The sequence below is a fragment of the Myotis brandtii genome, unplaced genomic scaffold (genome assembly GCF_000412655.1).
Source record: "Myotis brandtii unplaced genomic scaffold, ASM41265v1 scaffold289, whole genome shotgun sequence".
Lineage (NCBI taxonomy): Eukaryota > Metazoa > Chordata > Mammalia > Chiroptera > Vespertilionidae > Myotis > Myotis brandtii.
Genome location: NW_005361048.1, coordinates 635,440 through 660,495, shown reverse-complemented (window position 1 = coordinate 660,495; position 25,056 = coordinate 635,440). Strand labels below are relative to the sequence as shown.

Below are 25,056 nucleotides of genomic sequence, written 5' to 3'. Positions count from 1 at the left end.
GACTGCAGCTTAGGTCTGCTCCCTGCTGGCAAGTGGACATCCCCCGAGGGCTGCTGGGCTGCCAGAGGGATGTCTGATTGCCAGCTTAGGCACAATCCCCTGGGTAGCAGGCCTCAGCCAGCAGATGGTCATCCTCCGAGGGGTCCCAGACTGTGAGAGGGCACAGGCCGGGCTGAGGGACCTCCCCCTCCCCCGAGTGCACAAATTTTTGTGCACCAGGCCTCTAGTATAAAATAAAATTTATACCCAGGCCTAGGGCTGCCGCTCAGATGCCAGACTGCATAGGCTTGAGTGAAGGTTAACAGATGAACCCATCATTGAAACTTACGGTCAGAAGCCTTTTGTTATAAAGATGCACCGATATTTTAGAAAGAGTTCCACTAAAAATGAAAGCGAAATTGATGCCATTATAATTAACCTCGTTATAAACAACAGGAAAGATGCAAAGGGAAGGCCAGATGTTACAGGCATGTTATTGGGGCAGCTTCACCCGGAAGCTAAAGCCTTACCCTCCCCAGGGAGCTACCAGTCTATTCCCCCGGGATCGAGGGGGGAAGGGACCAGACAGGGAGGACAATAGACACAGGCCCAGTAAAGTTGGGGTGACATCTGGAAGCTCCTTGGCTGTCAGTCACACCTGGGAACAGGTCATTGGCCAGAACGGGCGTGGCCACCGCAAGGGCACGAAGTTGGGGACATTTAATCCCTAAAAGGAATCTGCGCTCTGGGGCTCTTGTGCTTTTGGTTCCTCTCATGCTCCTGGGGCTACTGCTCGGGTCGCGCTCTCCTGCATTCACCCCAACACGGCGGGCGGATTGATGGGCTGCAGCCAGCCTGATGCGGAACTGGACCCGGCGCCAGCACTAACAGAAGCTCCGGACCCTGGCTTTGCCTCTAGCTCTGCTGAGACCCAGCAGCACTCCCATGCCGGGAAGGGGACCTCGGGAACCCAGGGATGCACTTCCACACAAATGAGATCACACAGCCCTTTTCCGGAGCCAGCCTAAGGACCCCACCCCGAGAACCCAGTGTGGAGAGGACACCCCGTCGCTCTGATCACAAAAGCATTTTAAAAGGCGGCAGGCAATGGACACAAACACCAGGGGGTGAGGGCATGAGTGGAGGGGGGACTATAGGGGGAGAAGGACACATATGTAATACCTTAATCAATAAAGAAAAGAAAGACGGCAGTCCTCAGCTGCCCGGAATACCAGCTCTCCAGAAGCCCTGCTCTCCTAAGTGCTGGGTAACGGAGCAGCATGCGTGTCTCGTGGCCGCGGTCCCCCATGAACCGTGCCAAACACCAGTCTCTGCAGGAAGCACAGTTACATTTGCCCGGCTATTGCATTAGCTAATTTTATAAAAACTTTGTGACTATGACTAAATTTCCCCAATACATAAAACATTATTTTTTCCAGAGTAACTAATGGGTTTTAACGTGGTTAAAGAGAAGAGACAGGGCAAGGAATGACCAGATTATGAGAAAACAAATTACAAAAAAGGAATATATTGGCATAAACCAAATATGTCAGATTCTTCATTTATCCGCTAAGCCTAAAAATATGTGGTTGTAAAACAAGTGATATTAATGAAAATGCTGTCTTCATGGAGAACCTAGGAAACCATATGTTCCCCTGACTTTGGCACTGAGAAGTGTGTCAACATAACATGTTGAATTTCTCTGTCTGAATTCAAACCACCTACTCACGTACTGACATTTATCAACTTGAAATTAATAACACCCTAAGCTAAAGATGTACCCAAAGTTTTAAAAAAATAATTTCTATAAAAATGTGGGAGAATTCTCAATGAAGCCAGAATACAAATGAGCAACAGAAAGGCAAAAAAAAAAAAAAATCAGAAATTGAGGCTGGTTCCTACCTTCTCCCCCAAACCCATACATGTCACCCAAAAGAAATGAAGTTTCCCGATTCAGAGTCCTGTCCATAAAAGAGGGAAACCGCTGGCCAGACTGCTATGTTCTAGTTGGTTGAGCGTTGTCCCATGCACACAGAGGTTGCTGGTTTGATTCCCTGCCTCTGTCTAGTTAGTTAAATTGTCACCAAGAACATTGAGATCTCTTTGTTTTTGAGGGAAAAGTAATGAAACAGCAAAGGCAGAGAAAAAGACAATCTTTTCACATGTGCGGTGTCACAGAATTATGAAAGGGAAAGCTGACATTGCCCATCTTTTTGAAATGTCAGTGTGGAACAATTTCCTAGATACGTTAAAAAGTCTAGGTTTTCATGTGAACAGAAATGTGATGCTGAATATATTCTGCAACGCGCTGCCAACTGACCTCAGCTCTGAGATACCGGATTCCTGATGGAGCAAGAGGTGCCGTCCTGGCCCCAGGCCTGCTGCAGGGCCGAGGCTGCATGATAACACGCCTCCTCCGGATCCTGGCCCAGGTGGGCTTGCAGGAAAGGCGCTTCACCCGTCCACAGCACCTCTCATGTGCACAGGTGGAAGAGTTTTATAAAATGTACCTGATTCATCAGGCTTCACAAACTCAGAAGGGCATACACACTTACAGCCCCACCTGAGGCTCACCATGGGCGGCCAGCAGGCAGGCGTGTGGCTCAATAGAACCCAGGTTTTAACTGTCCAGGTTTTAGACCAGGGGTCCTCAAACTACGGCCCGCGGGCCACATGCAAATACAAATATTGTATCTGTTCCCGTTTTGTTTTTTTACTTCAAAATAAGATATGTGCAGTGTGCATAGGAAATTTGTTCATAGTTTTTTTTTTAACTATAGTCCGGCCCTCCAACGGTCTGAGGGACAGTGAACTGGCCCCCTGTTTAAAAAGTTTGAGGACCCCTGTTTTAGACCCTCAAGTACCTACAGAAAGACAGGGGTCAGTGACGAATCTCTGAGTCACCGGCAAAGTCCAAGAATCGTGAGTTGGGTTAAGAATGCTCACGGCCAAAGATGATCTCTTTGCCAACCCTCAAGAACTCTGGCTGCTTCTACCTGTGCAAAGAGAGGGTTTGGGTCCCATTGGGAGAGGATGCCCCACCGCCATGCTGTGGTGGGAAGTGCAGAATCCCCAGCAGAAGCCTCTGTGTGGCATGTCCAATGAGATCTGTAGAATTCACAGTAAGAAGTAGTGCAGACTTTTTAAAGTAAAACTCCCTCAGGAAGCCAGCACTCTCAGTGCATGACCAGTTTCTGAGGATGTGAAGCACTTTGGGAAGGTGGGAACCTCGGTCAAGCGCATATTGAGACAGAAACATCATCTCGGAGTAACTCTGCTCGCTGGGGAGGCCTGTTGCTATGAAGAAGGAAAAGTCTCTGAATAAAGTAGAGAGTTTTCCAACAGAAGCCGCACTGCCAAAAACACTGAGCAGAGGCACAGATGGGACGCGTCTGAAGAGTTGGTTCCTGAACATGGGTTTTCCCTCAATGAACACAACACGAAGGGACAGGGTCGCGGAGAGATGGCAAGTGTCAGCCTCACGCCATATGAACTTATACCCGGACTTGCTCACGCAGTTGAGCAACCTTGTACGAACCGCCCCACTTCTCTCAGCCTCAGTTCCCTCCTCTGTAAATGAGAATAATAATGCCTGCTCTCATGGGGTTGTTGAAAATGCTACATGAGAGAAACGTCTGTAAAGTGCCTATCGGATTTCTAATAAATCCTAAGATGTACTTTTTTGTCATTCCTTCCGTATTTCTCATGAATCCTACACTGAGCCCTCGCAGGGCCTGGAAAGAGCACTACTATGGGGGTGATACTGGACATCCCGCCTTCCCAGGTGACAGAGCCTGGCCATAAACGAGCACTGTGTCTGAGGACGGAGAAGAAATGGCTCATACGGGAAGTAGGGTGAAGGCCAACTGGTCCCCACCCATTCCTGTCCCTACTCCCAGGACAGTAGTAAGAAGTCACACTCCTCATGATTGTGAGCAGTTTTTCTTCAATGGGTAGAAGCTCCAGGAAGCAAACCGGAGCCCAGTGGAAGGCCATGGGAATGATGCCAGCTGTCTGTCAACAGCACATGTGCTTCAGTAACAAGCAGGCCTTCAGTGCTGGGGGTGGGATTGCCCCACCACTTGAGGTACTCAAGCAAATGGTGGATATCATACATCTTTAAACTATGAAACATACTGTGCTTTCACATGCACTGCCTTCTTAAATCCTCAAGATAAATCTATGCGTTTGATATTCACATGCCGATTTCACAGATTAGGCCAACAGTGGTCAAGTAATTGACCACAAAGTGGTGGATGAACAGCTTTGGGGGATATTACAGAATGATGTCATAGGTAATACTTAACATGAATCAGTCATAACAACTCTATATGTGACTGACACAATGCAGGAATATTCTAGAGTGTAGACTAAATGGCTATATGGCAAGACGATAACCAGGAGAGCCCACTGAATCCCAGAATCCTGCCACTGAAATTTCTAGAATTATAATCTCTCAAATAGACCGAGTCTGATTTTAAAACTCCTATGAAAGAGATAGTACAAATAATGCTTTTTTTTAGTTTTACTTATATTGATGCAACAGAAAAGCTAGAACATCAGTTAAAATCATCTTTTCTAGGCTGATTTATTGATACTTACTATGTGCCCAGCAAAATGCTAAGTACATAATATAAATCTGTCATTTAGAGTTCTCATAACAACCCTATAGGGCTAATACTGCTATCTTGTTATCTTGCATATGAAGAAATAGAGGTAGAGAGAATTGAAATAGTTTTCTGAAAGTTACGCAATTAGTAAGAGTAGAGCTGAGACTCAAAACCAGATGTATTTAACGCCAAAATGTGTAATCTCAATCACTACATGAGGTGGTAGGGTCGGGCAAAAGTAGGCCTACCATTGTCCATATGAAAATAATACAATAATAAATAATAATACAAGAATAAACTCTATTTTGCATACTCACAACTGTAAGCCTACTTTTGCCCCACCATTTATAGTACTATAACTCATTTTAATATAAAGTTTAGAATTATAATGATAAAAGTCTCAACTGAGAACATGAATATGTGAATAAACACTTAGCAAAGAATTATTAGCAAATTCAAAGTTAGTTTTTTCATATATAAATTTTATCTGAAGCCAATACTATTTTTTATTTAACTACAGGCTTCATCTTTTGCATTGTTTAAAATTATTAACACATGCCATGTTAATAACAGGCATATTAAATTTAAAATAATGCCATTCTGAAACACTTTTCAATATTGAAGCCTGCAATAGAAAAACATTTATTTTTATTTTTCTATTTTCATTGGCTCACAGGAAAAACAAAATTGGATTAACAATTTAATCTTCCCAACCCAATCTCAATTAGAAATATGAAGCACGTCGTCATTCATTGTAAAAATAATTTAAAAGTAAGAATACAGCACACTTCTATGTGCAATACTTACATTATGGGTAATATTTAAATTCTATGCTATAATTTAATTTTGTATTATGGATAATTAAGGAAGAGAGCTAGAGAGAAAAATGAAACAAAGACATACCAGACACAAGAAGGGGAGACAGACAGATGTAGATAAAGCGAGGGAGAAACTGAGTGAAACCCCAGGGAACAATGAACAAAACATACTCACACCCACACCCCCTGGACATCCTCCCCGAGGACAGGGACACAGGAGTGGACACTTGACGGCACGTAGTGAATGATTCACGAATGAGGAAGTGAGCCGGGGATATGGACCTCCATTATGTCATGTTCCCACGTCATGGACTTCCCATCGGCCCCATGATGTTGTGCTCTCGCCACCCCCAGCGCAACATGCTGCCACTTCGCAGCTGGGCCACGGGGATCATAAGACAAGTTGATGCTCATGAAGAATGAACACGATCAGGTCCTTAGCATAACCAACCAGGAACATTGACAAAAGTATTGTAAGTGATCACTTAGGACCCAGTACTTGACCAACCAGCCTTCAGAGAGGATGCCATACAGAATTGTAACCCATCCATTTACAACTGTCCGGTTTCCACCACAGAACATCTGGGTTGTTAGGTCTCCATGGTGCTCACGAACCTTCAATGTCAAGTTTAAATTCTTATCGGAAAGACACAAAAGCCCTGTCTTTGTGAACTTCAAAATCCGCCCATTCAGCTTGCACAGGAGGCTCACCGAGCCGCACGCGCTGGCTGGGTGCCCCGGCCCCACGCTGCGCAGTACCTGCTGCTTCTCCAGGCGCATCCTCTTGGCAGCATTTCTGCTCTCGCTCTCACAGGCCGAGGCCAGGATGCTCTCTGCAACTGCTGAGGTAAGGTGGGAAGGGATAGGTCGCGACTACAAAAGAAGAGAGAGAGAGAGAACGTGAACAAATTATTAACAGTATCATCCAGAGGCCCACGCTCGGCTCAGAAGAGCTCACGGGACGTGCAGGAGCATCCATTTATTCCAACTTATTTAAATAAAAGAGGAAATGGAAATTGCAAAGATGGAAAATGAACGCTAGTTAGAGGTAAGGCTCTGGGTGCGACACAGATCCATCATTCATTCCCAGAACTGCACTGTGGCGAGGACCTAGTCTAGCCTAGGCCATGAAGCAGTGAAGAGAGTGCTGACCGGGCTTAGCAATAAGACAAGTCCTTCAGTTCTTTCATGACACATGACACAGCCAAACAACAACACGTGACAGGGCTGGAACAGCTGGAAAAACCTGACAGACACTCAGACCATGTCAGACAACATCCACATGAAATATTTATGAAGACTGACAGCCTAAGTTGGGACCAGTGATATGATTAAATCCTTTAAAAAGGAGTTCCGTTTAAATACAAACCAAAAAGCAGTACTAATGTGATGCTTTAGATAAGTTGGGACCAGTGATATGATTAAATCCTTTAAAAAGGAGTTCAGTTTAAATACAAACCAAAAAGCAGTACTAAAACAATTCTGATACAACAAAAATGTGATGTTTTAGACGTGAGATGTATTTGTGCCTACATGTTTTATTTCTAAAATGTGAGTTAATATCAATTTAACAGGCACATCCATCTTCTATGTAGCCCACATAGAAATTAACCCCCCAAACCAAGCTCCTAATTAATTACCAGTTGTTTTCAACTCTTATCATTTGTGATAATCATGGAAGTTTTTCATCTCTTTTCCGATAATTACATACAAATTCATCTAACTCAAAGATGAAGTCCTTAGCGACACTAAACAGTTTTTTAAAAAATGAAGATAAGCAAATGAAAGATAAGAAATAACATGAAAATTAAACCAGATGAGATAAATATGAAATTAAATAAAAGATCCTTTGGGAATCTAGAATGTACAGTGACGTACATTAGGGTTTTCAAAGCCTCACACTAAAATCTGTATGGATGCTACTTATTAGAAGCCTCTGAACCCACAGAGACCTGGCCTTTTTTCTTTTTCTTTTTTTCTTTTCTGGTAAATGAATGAATCTGAGCATAGCTTTATGCTACTTGATTCATTTCGTGCCCTCTGGCACGTAAGAAGTGCTTCAGCGAATTGAACCCTTGGTTGTATGTCTCAGACAATATCCTAGAACGGCTAACTTCAGACCACAGTGCTTTAACAGGCACTCCTCAGTGGAATCTGTGTGCTGCAGGGCTGTGGTCACGGATTCCTCCAGAGACGAGGGCTGAAGATGCCCTCACAGCAGTAAGGGGAGCCAGATAACACAAAACTTCCAAGTAGTAACTTGAGATAAAAAATATTCTGACCAAAAAAAACAACAACACCCAAAAACAAATGCAAACAATTCAAAAAATAATTTATGAAAACAATACTTCCCCTGATTGAATATAGTTCAGTAAATATGCTATTTATTAATATATATTTTAATGTACATATTAGATTTTAAAATAATGATTCAAAATGTATAGTCTTATACGCTACATGACTTACACCTAGATTGATAAGACGGGATACCGATTTCTTTCCCAGGATATAATATAATGCTAAGCACCCCTCCCTAATTACCTCTTAATTAACTGTCATTTTCAACTGAGATGTGATCTTTCCCCAGCACTGTTCCTCATCCTAATAATTATCTATGCCCAAAGCAGTGGCGGCTGTTACATTAAACAGATGGCTACACAGTCACATGGAGCTTTTGGAGTTAAAAAAAAAATCACATTTTAATTGGGGACTTAAGATGTGATTGCTGTTGGCACAACGTAAATGAGTCTTTCCTTATATGTGTGTGTGATTCTTACCACCGCCCCAACAAACTATCCCAGTTTTTGCTCTAAACAATGTTAGCGTCCTCTGAACTTGTGCTGTACATGTGAGATGCTTTAGGATTTTTAAAATTATAAAAATGTACAAAGAAATAAAAAAATGTAAGATTCTGTTTGTGGGTTAATTTATTAATGTCTCTAGGCTCTAATGTTGAAGTATAGCTTAATCACGTAGTAGACAAGGCCAGATTGAGAGCAATAGTGACACCCACCTTAGATTTTAAGTAGAATGAGCTCCTTCAAAACAATTAAAGCAAATTATCCACTAGTCAGAGTTTAGGGAGGGCTGAAATAAAGACTGTTTCTTCTAATCTTGATATCTTATAAAAATATGTAATTTAAGAATTCTGTAGCTTGGACAATATGCATACCCTATCTCCCCTAAATGAATAACTGTTACAGGCTGCACAGAATGTTCCAGCTCCTAAGGGACCCTTTGGTTAACTAGGTAGCGGCATTTGTAGACATCGGTGGAATAACCTAACAGTTCAGCAACGAAGTCAGATGGACGTGGCTATTACTCTGTAATCAACTAATTGCAATCTGTCTGACCAATTTGCTATTTAATCTCTCTGAGCTTCACTCATCTTGCCAAGTATCATTATCTCCCTTTTCAGAAATGGCAAAACTGAGGTTCATTCGGTAAGTTCTGAATAGAAAAAATCATCTCTATGTCATGGAGCAGTTGTTAGCATTACTTCCATGAAGTAATGTACACAAAAATCACTGATAGCCTCACTTACTTATTCAACAAGCATATTTAATGAGTACATCCTACATGTCAGGAGCTATGCCAAGTCCAAAGACATGGAGGCAAACACAGCTGTCTCTGCCATCATACACTTTACTGTACAAGCTAACATGGTGCCTAGCACACATCCAACCAAGTATGTGTAGTATAGACTCTCAACCTTTTACTGGCAATCTTGAAATCCTAATATTGTACAAACAAAGATTTTTAAAAACTTGGGGCAAACTCAATTGGCATAAAAATGACATGAGAATACCTACAATCCTCCTTTTTCCTACTTTCTGGGCATAGTCATATGTTTTGTGGCAGAAATAATAAATTTATATATGGGATGTTTTCCCAGATTCCTGCTGTTATGCAATAATCAGAATCTATACACTATCATGTTTCCAAAATCTGAGAAGTTCTGAATTCGGAACCTGAAATGATCCAATAGTTCAGGTAAGGATGGTGAATGTGGGCTAAAATAGCAGGTCGACTGTCCCGACCTCATCCTGTATAGTTTTGGTGGAAATGGTAAGCAAAGTGTCTCATTGGCCTGACCCTGGCCACATGATTTAGGATTAGACAATCATGGAGCTCATCACTTTATTCCCAGTGACTGACCCAAGAGATGGACTTATGATCCAAAAAGGGCCAATCCAAGTCCTTTCATGGGAACCAGGACCTGAAGCTGGGAGACTGCTCTTAGATTGTGGGTTTTAAGAACAGAGGTTAAGAGCTGCTAATGCAACATTTCCCAGCAGGTAGCAAGGACCACCTGAGAGGTCAAGCAGTGCACAAAGAAGCATAGATAAAAAATGGGGGAGCATCAAACCCCTGGCATTTGAGCACTTGGACCCAGCTGTATGTGAATCACTGGACTTTCTCCAGTTTCTCTAGAAAATTCTCTTGACTAATTCAAAGGAGCTTGAAAACGTGTTTGTAACAAACATGCTAATTAATCTTCATTGAGGGTTTGATTAAACATATTTTTCTATGAAGTGATGCTCTATGCTTTGGCCTTAATTTTAAAACATTATTGACCATTAGTAATGATCTTTCACAAATGCATGGGGAATAACAGTTGGTACCTACATATACTTATATACTTATACTAGAGGCCCAGTGCACAAATTCGTGCACAGGTGGGGTCCCTTAGTCTGGACAGCAATCGGGACTCATCGAGGCCAGACCAGCTGGGGGGAGGGACTGCAGGAGGTTGGCTGGCCAGGGGGAGGAGCTGCAGGAGGAGGTTGGACGGCCGGCCCCGCCCCCAATCGAGGCCCATTGGGGCTGGGCCGGCTGTGGGGAGAGGCCGAAGGAAGTTGGCTGCGGGAGTGCACTGACCACCATGGGGCAGCTCCTGCATTGAGCGTCTGCCCCCTGGTGGTCAGTGCACATCATAGTGACTGGTCGACTGGTCATTCCTGTCATTCTGGTCGTTCGGTCATAAAGGTCGCTTAGGCTTTTATATATATAGATAGTGTTAGAGTTGATACTTAGAAGTCCAGTTTAGTTAATGTCATATGAAAATACCTCTGATCAAAATAAATTAAATTATCAACCAAAATGCTATTTTCACTTTTAACTAAGTGACCATGTATCTAAATCTCCACAAGGAAGCATCTTTTAATTCTGAAAAAAGTGACTATATACACTTATGATTGTTGTGGATCACAGCATCTTCCCCCTAATAGTTTACATTTGAAACCTAAAACTATACAAATATCTATTTATACATTTAATGTCACTACCTAGTCACAACAATTGACAAGTAGATGAAAATATGTTTAAAATAGTGTTTCAAGAATTAAAAAGAGTAAAAATTAAATGTTATAAAAATTAAATATTATATAATTGTCTTGTTTAGTGGAAAAATCTCCCTAAAGATTTAAAATATATTCGGCTAGATTTTCAGTCAGTGGTAGCTTTTAAATTCAAATGCCAATTACAGAATACTGTGAAACACATAGTACACAATAAAAATTAGCTTATCTCCCAACTAATTTCTACCACAAAGTAACACATTAGTAAATATCCATTCACTCACTCATCTTTCATTCCATCATTTTAATTCAATTGAATTGAACATGTATTGAGCAGCGTTCATGAGCAACTAATTGCACTGTACACGACATTGTGGGCGATACAGATACGCACAAACTAAGCAGCATAGTACTCAAGAAATGTAACTCCGCGGTAGGGAGCGAAGGCCCATGTCTAAGGCACAGTAATATAAGACAGGATAAAATAAAGCTACAGAAGAGGTACCACAAGTAAAATTTGCACACAGAAGAGAGAGAGATATAAGGCTGTTCTTAGCCAGAAGGGAGGGTTAAGTAGATAAGGACATAATTGATTCAGTTCTCCAAGCAGTTCAACAGATTAAGGCAGCGAGGGTTTCCCAGCAAAGGGAACCTTGGAATGACATTTCAGATTAAGTTGCATTTTATCACGTTCCTCACACACCACTGACTGGGCTACGCAGGAGTGTTCACATTGTTATTTCAAGTGTGGCTGGTTTCATGTGTAAGTGCCATTTATTTCCATTTTCCCAGAAATAAACGAAAACCCGGGTTGACAAGGTCCTTAAGTAACAACCAGTGAAGCACAGATAAAAACTCAAATCCACTGATATAGAATCGAGGTGTTTTTCTTCCAATTTCCTCACCATTACTGCCAACTTCCACTGTTTCCTTCTGGGGTCAGTTTCCTTCTTCTCAGAGGACTTCTAGGTTGCCCGGAGACAGCCCGAGTGTGGGAACTTCAGTCGCAGCAGCATCTTCCTCTCTCTGGAAGTGGCTTTAGCTGCATCGATTTGTAGGTTAAAAGTGGTTTCTCTACAAATGTTGAAGACATTTTCTTAGGACTTTGAAGATTGGCTCTGACACCTATTTTTGAGGACAAGGTGTGTGTTCATTCCGGCCTGTTTTCGATCATATCTTGTTTCTTCCTGTTGACATTTTAAGAATGCCATGGGCCCTAGCTGGATTGACTCAGTGGATAGAGCATCAGCCTGCGGACTGAAGGGTCCTGGGTTCGATTCCAGTCAAGGGCACATGCCTGGGTTGTGGGCTCGGTCCCCAGTGGGGGGCATGAAAGGGGCAACTGACCAGTGATTCTTGTCATTGATGTTTTCTCTCTCTTCCTCTCCCTTCCTCTCTGAAATCAATAAAAATATATTTAAAAAAAGAATGCCATGGAGCTGCAGTTTATACTGTGATATCAGTGGGTATGGTTTTTTTTAATTTATGCTACTCAGCACCGGTCTTCTTTGGTCTTAGGATTCAATGGTCTCCTCGCTACTCAGTTCCAAAAAGCCTTGTCCTCATCTGTTTGAATGAGGTCCTTATTCCAAGTTCTCCTCTGGAATGCCAATCAGCTATGTCTTCATCATTCTATTCTTTAGTTTACATTTTTTTCATATTTCCCTTCTCTTTTTCTCTCTGTAATTCCCATAGTTTTGTGTTTATGGATTTTCTCTTTAGCTGAATCTTACCTTCTACTTAACCCACTCGGTAAGATTTTAATCTCAATGCTTACAATGCCTATTTTATTTCTTCAAGTTGTAAGGAGACATTTTAATTCCTCGTTGATAGAGCAGGCTTTCAGGGCCTGACCTTTCTGTACAGTATTCCATTCATTTCCTGCCCAGTCCCACACCAAAATCCATGTCTCCTGAGCTTGACAGGGTATTCAGACCTCACTTTTTCTACCTTCCTAGCCTACTACCCCATAAAATTAAAGGCTTACAATTCTGGTTATGAGTTTTCTATTAATTTATTAATTACTTGGCCTGGGAATTCCTTTTTCTTTTTTTTGAGCTTATAAAGGTAATTAAAAATTATATTTTACTTAGGAGTTGTATATATTTGTAGAGGAAAGGGGGGTGGTATGTAAGTGTGCCTATGGTATTCTATGAGGGCTCAGGTCAATATTTTGCTAAAACTAAAAGATACAATAATTAGTAACTCTGACAACTATTTGGCTATCCATTTTGGTTATTCTTCCATTTAATACATTTAGTAAATAATGAGAGAATTGTACCCATACCCCTGAGCCAGGAAACATCAGTGGACCAAGACAGCACACATTGAGAGAGGGAGCAGCAATCCCATATGATGGTCTATTGTGCTAAAGGAACTAACTGGACATATTTTTAAATAGGATAGAAGGGGGCAAGATTATGTGCTAAATATTGTATATACATTATGACATGTAAGACTCCAACAGCCTCTCCTTTAGAAAGATGGAGACTCAGAAACATCACATCAAATTGTATGGAAATTCAACTAAGCCCGGAATTGAAACTTGGCCTCTTCGATTTCAAAAGACTATACTCTAACATATAAACAACTTGGATAAACAACGTAGACTTTGTTGTAAAATGGCAACGTTGGACACCATCACAGCCAGAACTGGGAGACTGCTCCAGGAGCCAAGGAGACTTTTCAAACAACCAATGAAGTGCAGGTGCCAGTCCCCCTCGCTCCGTCGAGACTCCTGCACCTTCCGCAAGTGTAAGCGCTCTGCTGGGAGCCAAGCAAAACCCAGGAAGTATTATATGTAAGTGTGTCTGCACATTTTCTAAGATGTCAGAAGAAAAGGGTTTGAATCTTCAAAACTTCCCTGTTTTTAAATCCTTTTCTGTGTATATGGTATCTTTCCTAACTGTAAATAAATATACATCATTTTTGCTCATAATGGTATATTCCTTTTCTTTTTTAAAAAAAAAGACCCCAAATTTTATAATTTCCAGGCACAAATCCTACTTCTGTGCCTGCCTAGGAATAGACGATAGGGAGGAAGTATGAGATGGAATTGAGTTTAAAGAATTAAGCAAGAGCCCTGGCCAGTGTGGCTCAGTAGGTTGGGTGTCATCCCATGTACCAGAAGGTTTACGGTTTGATTCCTGATCAGGGCACATGCCCAGGTGATGGGCTCAATCCCCAGTACGGGGTGTGTAGGAGACAGCAAGTTGATGTTCTGCTCTCGCATATATATTTCTCTCTCTCCCCCTCTCTCCCTTTCCCTTCCTCTCTCTTTAGAAATCAATGAATTTTTTTAAAAAATAACTATACAAGAATATAGGCATGAGTTAGGAAGGATTAGAACTGAAGTGATAGCAGATAAAGTTCAAAATTATGGGACTGATTTGAAACTCAGCAAAGGAAGAATAAACAGAATTCAGTGAGTGGTAGGATGCAAGTCATAAGTGTAATCAATAGTCAAATCTCATCCCAAGTTTATGAACACTGGTTAAATGGCAACAGTGGAGTTCGTACCAGAAATAGGCAAGCCAAGAGGAATTCACCAGTGACAGAGTAGATAAGGCGGAATAAGGTGGAATATCAGTGAAGACGGTGGGCGGCGGAGAATATAAAGAGTTCAGTGAAGATATATCAGTACATTTGTCAAATGTCTGGCTGACATTTGGAATGAAATACCAAAGCTTTGTCGATGACTGGAATTCTACTTTGAGAGTGGAGTACGGCATACAGTGCAGACTTCTGCAGCTCTGGGTAGGGTCATATGCTGTACATTGCCAAGCCCAGAATCTTAGAAAGTACCCAAAATAAAAAAATAAAAATTTAAAAAAAGGAGGGATAGAAATAAGAGTCTCAAGAAAATGGGGCTGTTTGAGTTGAGGATTCAACTTTTGGGTTTGGTGCAAATGTAGTCATGTGATCATCCTAGGAACTAATTCAATATGGTGAGAACCAGAATTTCAATGTGAGGGATGATCAAGAGAGTTGGTGGTGATGGGTCTGATCTGTGAGTGTAAAATAATCCTTCAGAAGATCTGGCAAAGAAAGATGGACTCAGACTGTGAAAGAGAAGTTATGAGATTAACTATTTCCTTGGAATATGGAAACTTTTTTATTTCACAGAAGAGAAGAAATTTTCCTCTCAGTGAAGAAGGAAAACTAAAAATGGGGAAGAGCTGCGATGGTTGATGGAGCAACATTCTAAATAATACTGGCTATACAGGTTTATAAAGTTTTTAATCAAACTCTTGTATGAAGGACTGGGTCTATTTCTGATCAAAAATTTAGTTTAAAGAAGCACTCTAATTAATTTTTTATAATATCTCTATTTGCTAAAGAAGGAATAGCAAATGTCACTGTAGCTTTTGCAATGCTTCTGATATCAGGGAAGCTGTGAATTAAAAGCAAATTCTGATCCCTCTACTTTGGGGCTGCATTAGACGAATAGAAGCAAATGATGTAATTAGTAAAATTCTCTTAAAAATGTATTATTCCTAAGCATTAAATATTTATTTTCTGATGAAAGAACTGTAAGATCAAGAGATCAAATATCAAAATTACTGAAATGGGTATTATAGGACACAATTAAAAAGAAATACTAAGGACAAGAATTTAGAAGATAGTATGAAAGTATGGTGTTGCCATAATTAGATTATTTACATATTTGTTTTTAGAATTCACATCTCACTTTTTCCCTAAAACAGACACATGCACACTAAAATAAATTCAGCAAAAGGGAAATGGGGACCTTAGAAAGACTTTGACTCTGAACTTCTTGGAGGCAAGGCACAAAAGTGAACATACAAGGTTACACCGAGTCCTCGTGATGAGAAAACATAAAAGCACTATTTCTGCAGGAGAAACCATTTTTTTTCTTGCTTTTCCTTCTAGAAGTTTCTGAAATAAAATCATTTGTAGTGGACACTGAGTAACTTAGTGGACAATGTCCTTGGCAAAATTTTACCAAGTAATTGCATGAGACTTATTCCTTCAAACACACAGTCACTTGCATAATATTAAAATGAAAGTAAATAGGTCATTTTTCAAGAGGCTGAGATTTGTGAATTCAAATATCTAGGATAGTTGATAGAACTTGGTACAGTGGCAAAATTTGAGGTAGAGGAGGAATGAAGGACTAAGAGTCTTTGATCATCTCACCTAAATATTTTCACTTGAGTTTTATAAACTTGCATTAAACCTATGCAGCATGGGAATCGTATCCTGTAACAGAGGTGACACTCAGCTATGGGCCAACCCCTCCTTTTTATAAAGCTTTGTCTCTGCGATCTTATCTATGACAGGTACTCTTGAATTCAGGCTCAGGACACCCTGAAGAAATGCATTTCTTTTCCGGAACAATCAACAAATATTCTTCACAAAAAGTAGCGGAATATGTTTGCCAAAGCCACACAATAGACTCAAGAACAATTTGATATTTCTGTCTAAGGATTAAGTTAATGGCTATTTAACTCATGGGGTCTTTAAAATCTAATGAAAAGTAAGACAGTACTTTGGATCAAGCTTATTAGATTTTTCACAAAACATACCCTTTGATATTCAACACTGAGGATTTTATGGTTTGAGATGTTCGTTAGCAATGAATTGGTAAAAATGTGAAGAATGTGTAGAAAAGTGTCATAATGCAGTTATTATACTTCATGCATTATAGAAAATACTTATGGTGATGACAGAAATTTTGGCTGCTTTAGCAATCAAGATCTGTGGGGGTCTTGATAATTCCAGTTAAATAAAAATGCATAAATATGAACTTGAATTATTATAGGCAGTTAATTGAAAGTATTTGTGTTGAAATGTAAATTCTTGAGGGATAGTACCGAATAATTAAACACGAATAGATTTTGTATTAATGACAGCAGAAAATTAGTCAAAATGAATGCCAAGATTCTCAAGTAAAGTACTAAAATATGCTGTGTTAAAGTATTCTATGGGAATACTTCTTTGAATTTCTTAATCAAAGTCAGCAGGAAACATATAATTCAATATTTCACACTACTTTAGGAGTCTCCTGGTTTAGACATCCCAAATAACTGAAGAGCTAAGTTTATTGAATGCCCCTTTCATTGTAGAATACCCTACACTTAACCATTCCATTACAAAAAAATGTTAAAAACTTCAGGTTGCCTTGTTGGCCTGTTAAGTACTGTAGAATAATTTGCATGTGAAAACAATCACATACTGAAAATGATACATTTTCTTCATGTCTACCTACACTAAACACAATAGAAAAATAATTTTTGTTTAGAGTTCTTTCAATTTAAAAAGATTACCTGTTGATATTATATCAAACTTAACAATTATGCTGGGGAAAGTATTCGTGTACAATACTTAGCTGTGATTCCTCTCTGCTCTACTCATGCCTTTTCCCACCTGTTATAGATGATGACTATTCACAGTGACACAGAATCCTCCCCACACTCCATGTCAATGAAGTGACACATAAAACAAATCAAACTTCCAAGTGTCAACTAGATGGCAGGTCTAATTTGTTATTGCCAGGAGTGCACTGCTGAGTAATGCATAAAAAATGGGCTAAAGTACAATATCAATTTGCATCCGTGTTGTTCATTTAACATTTAATTACATTAGGCCTTGTATTATTACTTAAGCACTTCACTTCCCACAACTTGTCACCTCAATGAATCATACTAATCAAGGAACATGTTATAATTTCCTAATTAACTGATCAGACATCTCTTCAACTTCTCCTTATTATGTTGTATAATGTTATGTGCATTATATATCTACTAGAGGCCCAGTGCACGAAATCTGTGCACCCATTACATTAGGCCTTGTATTATTACTTAAGCACTTCACTTCCCACAACTTGTCACCTCAATGAATCATACTAATCAAGGAACATGTTATAATTTCCTAATTAACTGATCAGACATCTCTTCAACTTCTCCTTATTATGTTGTATAATGTTATGTGCATTATATATCTACTAGAGGCCCAGTGCACGAAATTTGTGCACCTGGGGGAGGAGGTCCCCCAGCCTGGCCTGTGCCCTCTCACAGTGCGGGAGCCCTGTGATCAATCGCCCCAAAGAGGTAGGCCTCGCCCACCCATCTGGGGCTTCTCGATGGATTGCTCCAAAGAGGTAGGCCAGAACCGGGGGTCCCGCCTCTGTGGAGGACGCAGGGCCGCGGGAACCCCGGTGGAAGTTGCATGGAGCAGCCGCCGGGACTCGCCTCTGCTGTGCATGCAGCCATCTTGTGACGGCATGAAGGCATCATGGCGTGACAGTGTAAGGACCACCCAGGCTTTTATTAGTAAGATTAAATAAAGAGTGAATGAAATGATTACATTCAAATTTAGTAGCATTTCTGTACAGCATAAGATTCCTTTATAAAATCCCTTGACTTTGAAGTAGTCAACTTTCTGTCCTCTATGCATAGTGTGAGGTTGACAACAGATGTCCATGGAAGTAAAAAATACAATTAATGAAAAAACCCACGAATGTCTCAAATATGCCTTAGAGAAACTGAGAGTTCTCTATGACAATTAGTTCTTCTCTGAAATAATGATTAATGAAAAATTTATACTATGAAAAATAATAAATTTTGCCAAAGAAAATAATCTCTAAACATTAAATGATTAGGAAGAAAGAGTAATGCCAGATGCTGTTAAAATAAAAAATATTGATATATAATATTATCTTTATTGTAACTGAAAAAGGAAGCTTTGTTATATACTTTGTACTCTGAGTGCGACACAGTTTAATTGGAATTTCACATCAGCTGCTTAGTGCTCCTGAGCCAGATCCTAGGTCAATGCCAGGATTCTGGGCTTTTACACCTGCTTAGATATCCTTTTTGTCTGTTATCTCTCTCCTATTGGGTAAATGATAATAACTTTTTAATAATTCAATAATGGGGAAAATAGCTTTTTCCCCCCCAAGTGTCTCTCCTCTTTTATACCACATCACCTCTGTTTGTAATAATTTAGTTTGATCAGACACAGCTATGCCATTCTTATTTTAAAATGGCTGATGCACCACACCTCTGATTTTAATGTAGTTATTCTGAGAAGCAAGCAACTACTTACATGGAGGATTTTTTGCTTGTATAATAGGAGCTTTTTTCAGATGATGAATTAAAAAATATTTGATAATATTTTCAGAGTTAAGATTTTATTTAGTGATGACTGTGGGTCAGAAATGGCTCCCAGAGCTTTACGTACGACAGTTTGTAGAATTCTCATAGCTTTATAACTTAGGGATTCGTGTCACCGCAGAGAGGTGTCTGACACAGGCAGTTGAGGTGGCTTGCCGGAGCCACCCAGCTACAAAGTGTGAATCTGGAACTCCAAGCCAGGCTCCCTGGGGTCCAAACCCATGCTCTTTCCCATCCAGGCAGACCACCGCTTCTCCATAAGAACAGTCCCTTTTTTAAAAAAATATCAATGATATTTTCACAAGCCAATGCAGAAAATTTGATAGCAGACGGTGGATTTGTTATTGTGTCATTTCATTTACGTCTGAAAAAAGGATTTCTCATCTAGGACATCCTCTGAAACCTCTCCTATCCACACCAGCTCCTGGCCCCTCGCACCGAAGAATGAGAGGCGCAGATCACAAACCCTCACGGTCTTGGCTTGTATGGAGCCGAGAGAGGAAAAAAGATTTCAGAAAATTCCCAATACATTTCTGCTCACCTACATTTAAAAAATTAAAAATACACTGCAGATGCATGTACTATCTACAGGTGTACATTTAGAGAGCAAGTTGAATTATAACCAAGTTAAAAAAACAGTATCTGATTTCCACCCATAAGTAATCTAACCTCCGCATAAGCTCACCCATGTATACAGCCCAGCTGAATATAAAAGCTCATGCTTTCACCCACAAGCACACAGATGCGCTGAGTACAACAAAGCCTTATTTTTCACATGAGGGTCTCCACCCCCGATGGTTACTTTCAAGGCTTGCTGTCTGTTAAGCGTTGGCACAAGAACGCTGTTGCTTAGATGGACCCATCCATTTCCTCCCGTTCCACCGAAAGCCCTTCTCCCAGGCCATGGAAAGCCTCAAGGCTTGCTCATCCTCATCTCCACTTCAGTAGTAACAGAAAGCAAACAAACATGAATGAGATGCTGGTTCTCATGGGATCTGACTCACAGCACCCGCATTTTCTATGGCACGATACCACGTGGGCCTGAGAGCGCTGGGCTCACGAGGTGTTCCTGGTTGAATAAACAAGGGATAAATATACTTCAGGAAGATGAAAAGGAGAAGGGGGAGGAAACAAAACGAGCAAACAGAACCCCTGTGACCTGACATCATGGAAAAAATAAAAAAAGACACTAGGATGAAAAAATAAATAGTGTCATGGTTTACATGTGGGATTTGGATGGAATCTAGGGCTGTGTTTTCAGTCAAAACTCACCATCTCAAAACCACTTCTTTTCATCCGCCTGCAGGACTTGAGGTAAGTACGGATGCGCTTTCTGGCACGCTCTTGGTACTCAGGGAATTGTCGCCTGCATGAGTCAATGATAGCCTGGATCTTTTCTTTGGGCTGCTTAGAGATTGGGACCATTCGGTCCAAGTTTTCATCTACAAACAGCCTGACAAACATCTGTTGGCAAGAGGGAGACAGAGGAGAAGGGTTTGGAGGGCTGCTCTCGGCTGTTCCTTGCTTCCTGTCTTGATCACGGATAGGAAAAATACTCTTGTTTTTTGGTGTATTCACTGGAGAACTTTGCAATGGAAAGCCAGAGATTTTAAGCAAACACCCTTTAAAGACTTTCTCAATGGTTGGATAAAGAGAGAGAGAAAAAGAGAGAGAGAGAGAAAGGCAGACAGACACAGACAGACAGAAAAGTATAGACTATCGTGTAGAAAAAAAACACAGGAGGCAACAGTAGACTGCGACAATGAAGCACCCCATCAAATTCTCTGTTCGAGAGAAATGCAATACGGCCGGCACTTTGCTACTCTGCACAGTGCACTGGTCTCTGCACACAGACCACGGACTCTTTGTCATGCATCATTAACAAGCTGGGAAGCAGAAGAGCGAGCTGGTGGAGGGCTGTGGACTCTTCACCCACCGGGTCGACATGATACTCACACAACACGCCCGTGTCCGGCCACACGGGCCTTCACATCCTAAGCAAAACACAGCCATTCTGGTGTCTGGTTGGCAAAGAGTATTTCATGTACTTTTAATAAATGCCTCTGCAAATTAAAAAAACACGTCTCTAAAGTATCCACATTTACCAGCAGGCGACATGAGAGTGCAGGGTGAGCGGTGAGCCACCGGGGAGGTGGGGGACTCACGTTGAAAGCCTTCAGCCGCTCGGCCTCCACGCCGTCCGTCTCGGCCACCTTCTCGGCGTCGTCGTGGTCCTCGTGGTCCTCATCATCCTCGTCCCCCCGGTGCAGGGACAGGTCCTCGGCCCCTCGCTCTCCGCCCTCGTGTTTGCTGGAGTCGTAGCTGGAGTAGCTGTGTGCAGGGGACTGAAGAGAGAGGAGAGGAGGAGATGGCCGGTTTACATGCACTGCCCAAACTTAGACACAGGGTTTTATTTCTGAATTTGAGCTGCTTCTCAAAGAAAGTCTTGCTGAAATGAGTTGATAATTTCTAGAGCTGTGGCTATTCTAATTTAAATGAAAATTAATTAAAATGTCATTAAAAATGCATATCCTCAGTCACACCAGTCACATTTCAAGTGCTCAAGAGGCCCATGGGATATTCCCATCATGGCACAAAGTTTGATTGGATTTAGCTTTTTGAGAGCAATTGCTGTTTCCACTCAATGTCCCTGTTCCAAAGAAAAGAAAAACCAATCTGTAATCAATTTTGCAAGAGAACCATTGAATCACATGTTCTTCGCGATGGAAATGACCTCAGAGCTGAGCCGGCCTCACTGCATTAGGATTCTTCAGACGCTAAGGACACTCAGGGACGGACATGCCCAACTGGCTTGCCCAACAAGGACCAGACAAAGTATTATGGAGACCAGGCTTGTGCTTTGTCTGACAGCATGCTTTCAAATCAGTTTAGAAATTGTCTGAGTCTCAGGATGGCGTCTGATTTTGGTTTAGAAAACAAGGGACCAGGATCCCTCCAATGGTGTGTCACGCTTAGTGTTTCCTGACGCATAAGAGATGACGAAGGCCAACCAAGACAATGTTCCCAGCGGATCACTGCACCCGAGACCAACCCTGGGTCCTGCTGTGTGGCTCCTGCTTCTCTGTCAGCCCAGAGTCTTTCCTTTGGGAAACAGCTCTTCTTTTCACCACGTGACATGGGGATCCCAGGGCACCAACCTTCTCCGCCTTCTGCGTGTGCCTCACCTTCTCCTCCAGGTGAAGAAACACTCCTAACTCGCCTGTAACTGAAACCAAGCTGAGTCCAGCGGAGCTAAGCAGAACCTCCCATGAACATCTAGATTCCACTGTGCTTGAAATTAACCTACACACTCCTCAGATGTATGATAAAATACATCCTCCCTGCACCCCCCTTTATGTTGATTAAATCTGAGTTTAGTCGCATGTAATTGAGTCTGGAGTGGCACAGAAATCAATCATTATAAGGCCAGAGTAATGAGGCAGATTTCACACATACTAATTTAGATACATACATAGGTGGCTCCCGATACACAGGTAACAATAACTGTGAACAGCAGCAGCTTTCCTCAAATCTATCCATAAAGTCAAATCCTTCTGAAAGACCTTGACAATGGAAATTTTTAAATCAACGGTATTCAAAAAATGCCCCTGTGAAATGTTAACATGTGTGTAGCATGCTTTAAGGATCACACAAATTTAGCTGTATAATGAGGAGAAATTGTAAAACTAGAATAGACAACTGACCTCAAAATGAAGTTAAAATTTAAAAACCAGACTATTTTGATAGTTCAAAACATTAAGAAGTGGAATTACCTAAGGCAAATATTCCATAGGTTTGAAAAAATACACCATATAGAATATGTTTTTAAATGGCAGTGTGCAATATTTAGAAAATGTTATAATACACTTATCTGCATTCAAATATGCCAAGCTAATTTATTCTTTCTACGCACCCTATGAGACACACAAACCAGCATCTGCTACAAACAGAATCAGCTGGAACCACAAAGGATGTACAGTCCTAGTCTCTTCAGGTAAACAAAGCCCATCCTTAATGTATTTGAGAATATTCAGGCTCTAAATCTCAAGCATAATCCACATAAACTAAATGACCCTCTACAATGTAAACTAAAATGATAAAAACTCTGAATTCTGTTTCTCAAGTGGAGTTTCATTTATTGCCTCGCTCGCTGGGCCAATCAGATTAAGTTCCATTTCTACAAAGAACCCTACTGTGCCTCAGTCCATCTTCAATCCTTTGCTAAATTGTGAGCTCATCACGACTGGACTATGGCATTTGACACAGAAGTAAACACCTCCGTTGCTCTCTCCTTTCTTCTCATGTTAACGTGCACTTTCCTTCAAGCTACACTGAGAGAGGCAGCAAAGCAGATCCTTCCACGTTTCCCCTCACACCACCCAGGGCATGCTCTCCGCAGAGTTGCCGCCGCTCAAGACTAGTTTCTCGTTTTCTATAAAACTAGCTGGTCTTAAAAACGGAAAGAAGATAAGCCACAGACTGGGAGAGGAGAATTGCTAAAGACACGTCCGATAAAGGACTGTAATCCAAAATATACAAAGAACACTGAAAACTCAACAAGAAAACAATCAGATTTAAAAAGGACCAAAGACCTTTATGAGTGATAGGAAGGCATTTATGAGAAGCAGTTTTTGAGGATGCAATGAAATCACACAGAGAGATTCAACACTGTAAACAGGTAACAAAAAATCTTAGTACACAATTCAGGGCAAAAAAAAAGAGAGACACTTTGGACAGGCTCCATAAACGCTGATGGAGCAGGGGGCGAGGCGGGCCGGATCCGGCCCGTTTGGAATGAATAAAACTAAAAAAAAAAAAAAACGAACCCTTTTATGTAATGATGTTTACTTTGAATTTATATTAGTTCACACAAACACTCCATCCATGCTTTTGTTCCGGCCCTCCGGTCCAGTTTAAGAACCCATTGTGGCCCTCGAGTCAAAAAGTTTGCCCACCCCTGGCTCTAAGCCATATTCTGAAATGGATTTAGAACAACTGATCCAGGGCAGTCTCCTGGCACGCATGCCTCATGTACTAAATGGTTACTGCAGTTTTTCTTCCTGAGGAAAAAAAAGATGCCCATCATTCAACAGATTCCACTTAGAAACAGAAGCCATAAGTCAAAAGCAATGCGTTTTATGTGAAGTTGCTGTATATTTCTATGTGAAAGAATTGCTCCTGAGAGAGTTATACATTTTAGCTAATTTGTCAAGGCTTTTATTTTTATGATACAAATGAGGACAGAAATGTGTGTTAGGAATGACATTTAAAGTTTCTTTCAATTCCAAGCTCCTATGATTACACCACTTTTGAGAGAAGAATCCAACGAAGTATATGTTCTTTCAGCTTCTAGAGACAGATGCTGTCAGGGACGCTGGTTTATCTCGTATCACAAGGTTAGAACACACGGATAACAGGAGTCTTGCGATCCAGTGAGTTCAAATGTGCATCCCTGATTTAATTGTCCTTCCAACGTTTCAAAAACAACTACTACAGACATTATCCCATCACTCTGAAGGAGACATCCCCAGATGGCAAAATTCATCTTCTAACAGTTCAGTTTAGCTCTACAACTAAAATAATACAAGGGAAATGCAGGCATCAGATCTCAGAACGTCTATTGTGAATATCAATTAGATTTTCTTCAAGTATTTTTAAAAAGACAAAAAAGTGTTACAGGAATCATTAGTGTATTTTCCCCAAAACCCTTATTTTGCTATAATATTATCTCATATGTTTTTAGAAGAACTTCTTTTTCTTTTTAAAGTTAAATTGGAATTTAAAGTGAGCCTTCAAAGTGAACTATTGATTCCATCACCAGCAACACAAACGACTGTAATACTATAGTGGTTCTGAGGCATTATTACCATTTTTGTTCTCAAGGGACTGGGGTTGTATAAATATTTTAGCAATGTTGAGTAATAATTTCATCAGCCTAGGCTTCAGATACTAAAAAACAACTGATGTTTGACAAGTAGAATCGCCACACCTGCTATCTATTATTACAATGCTTTTAACTTGCAGATTAAATGTTTCATTTGTCTTATTTTTTAAAAAATAAGTCTAGTCATAAATAATAGTAACATCAATAGTAATAATAACAATGATAACTAAGACTTATATTGTGCATATTATGTTCCCGTTCTGTACTTAATACCTTATACACATGTATTCTCACAAGGGCCCCATGAGGAAATACTAGTATGCTTAT

General features: G+C 40.8%; 1 protein-coding gene across 5 annotated transcripts in view; it reads right to left on the bottom strand.

Moving 5' to 3' along the window:
* Positions 1-25,056, bottom strand: part of NOL4 (nucleolar protein 4) — a 228,959-nt gene that overhangs the window by 43,985 nt on the left and 159,918 nt on the right. For 3 of the 5 annotated variants that reach the window (XM_014542009.1, XM_014542010.1, XM_005869105.2), the window contains 3 exons: positions 21,011-21,190; positions 20,118-20,309; positions 6,167-6,280 (listed from right to left, as the gene is read on the bottom strand). In XM_014542009.1, coding sequence (XP_014397495.1) covers positions 6,167-6,280; positions 20,118-20,309; positions 21,011-21,190 — 486 coding nt within the window. The remainder of the gene's footprint in view (positions 1-6,166; positions 6,281-20,117; positions 20,310-21,010; positions 21,191-25,056) is intronic. The other 2 variants (XM_014542011.1, XM_014542012.1) reach the window with 1 other exon arrangement.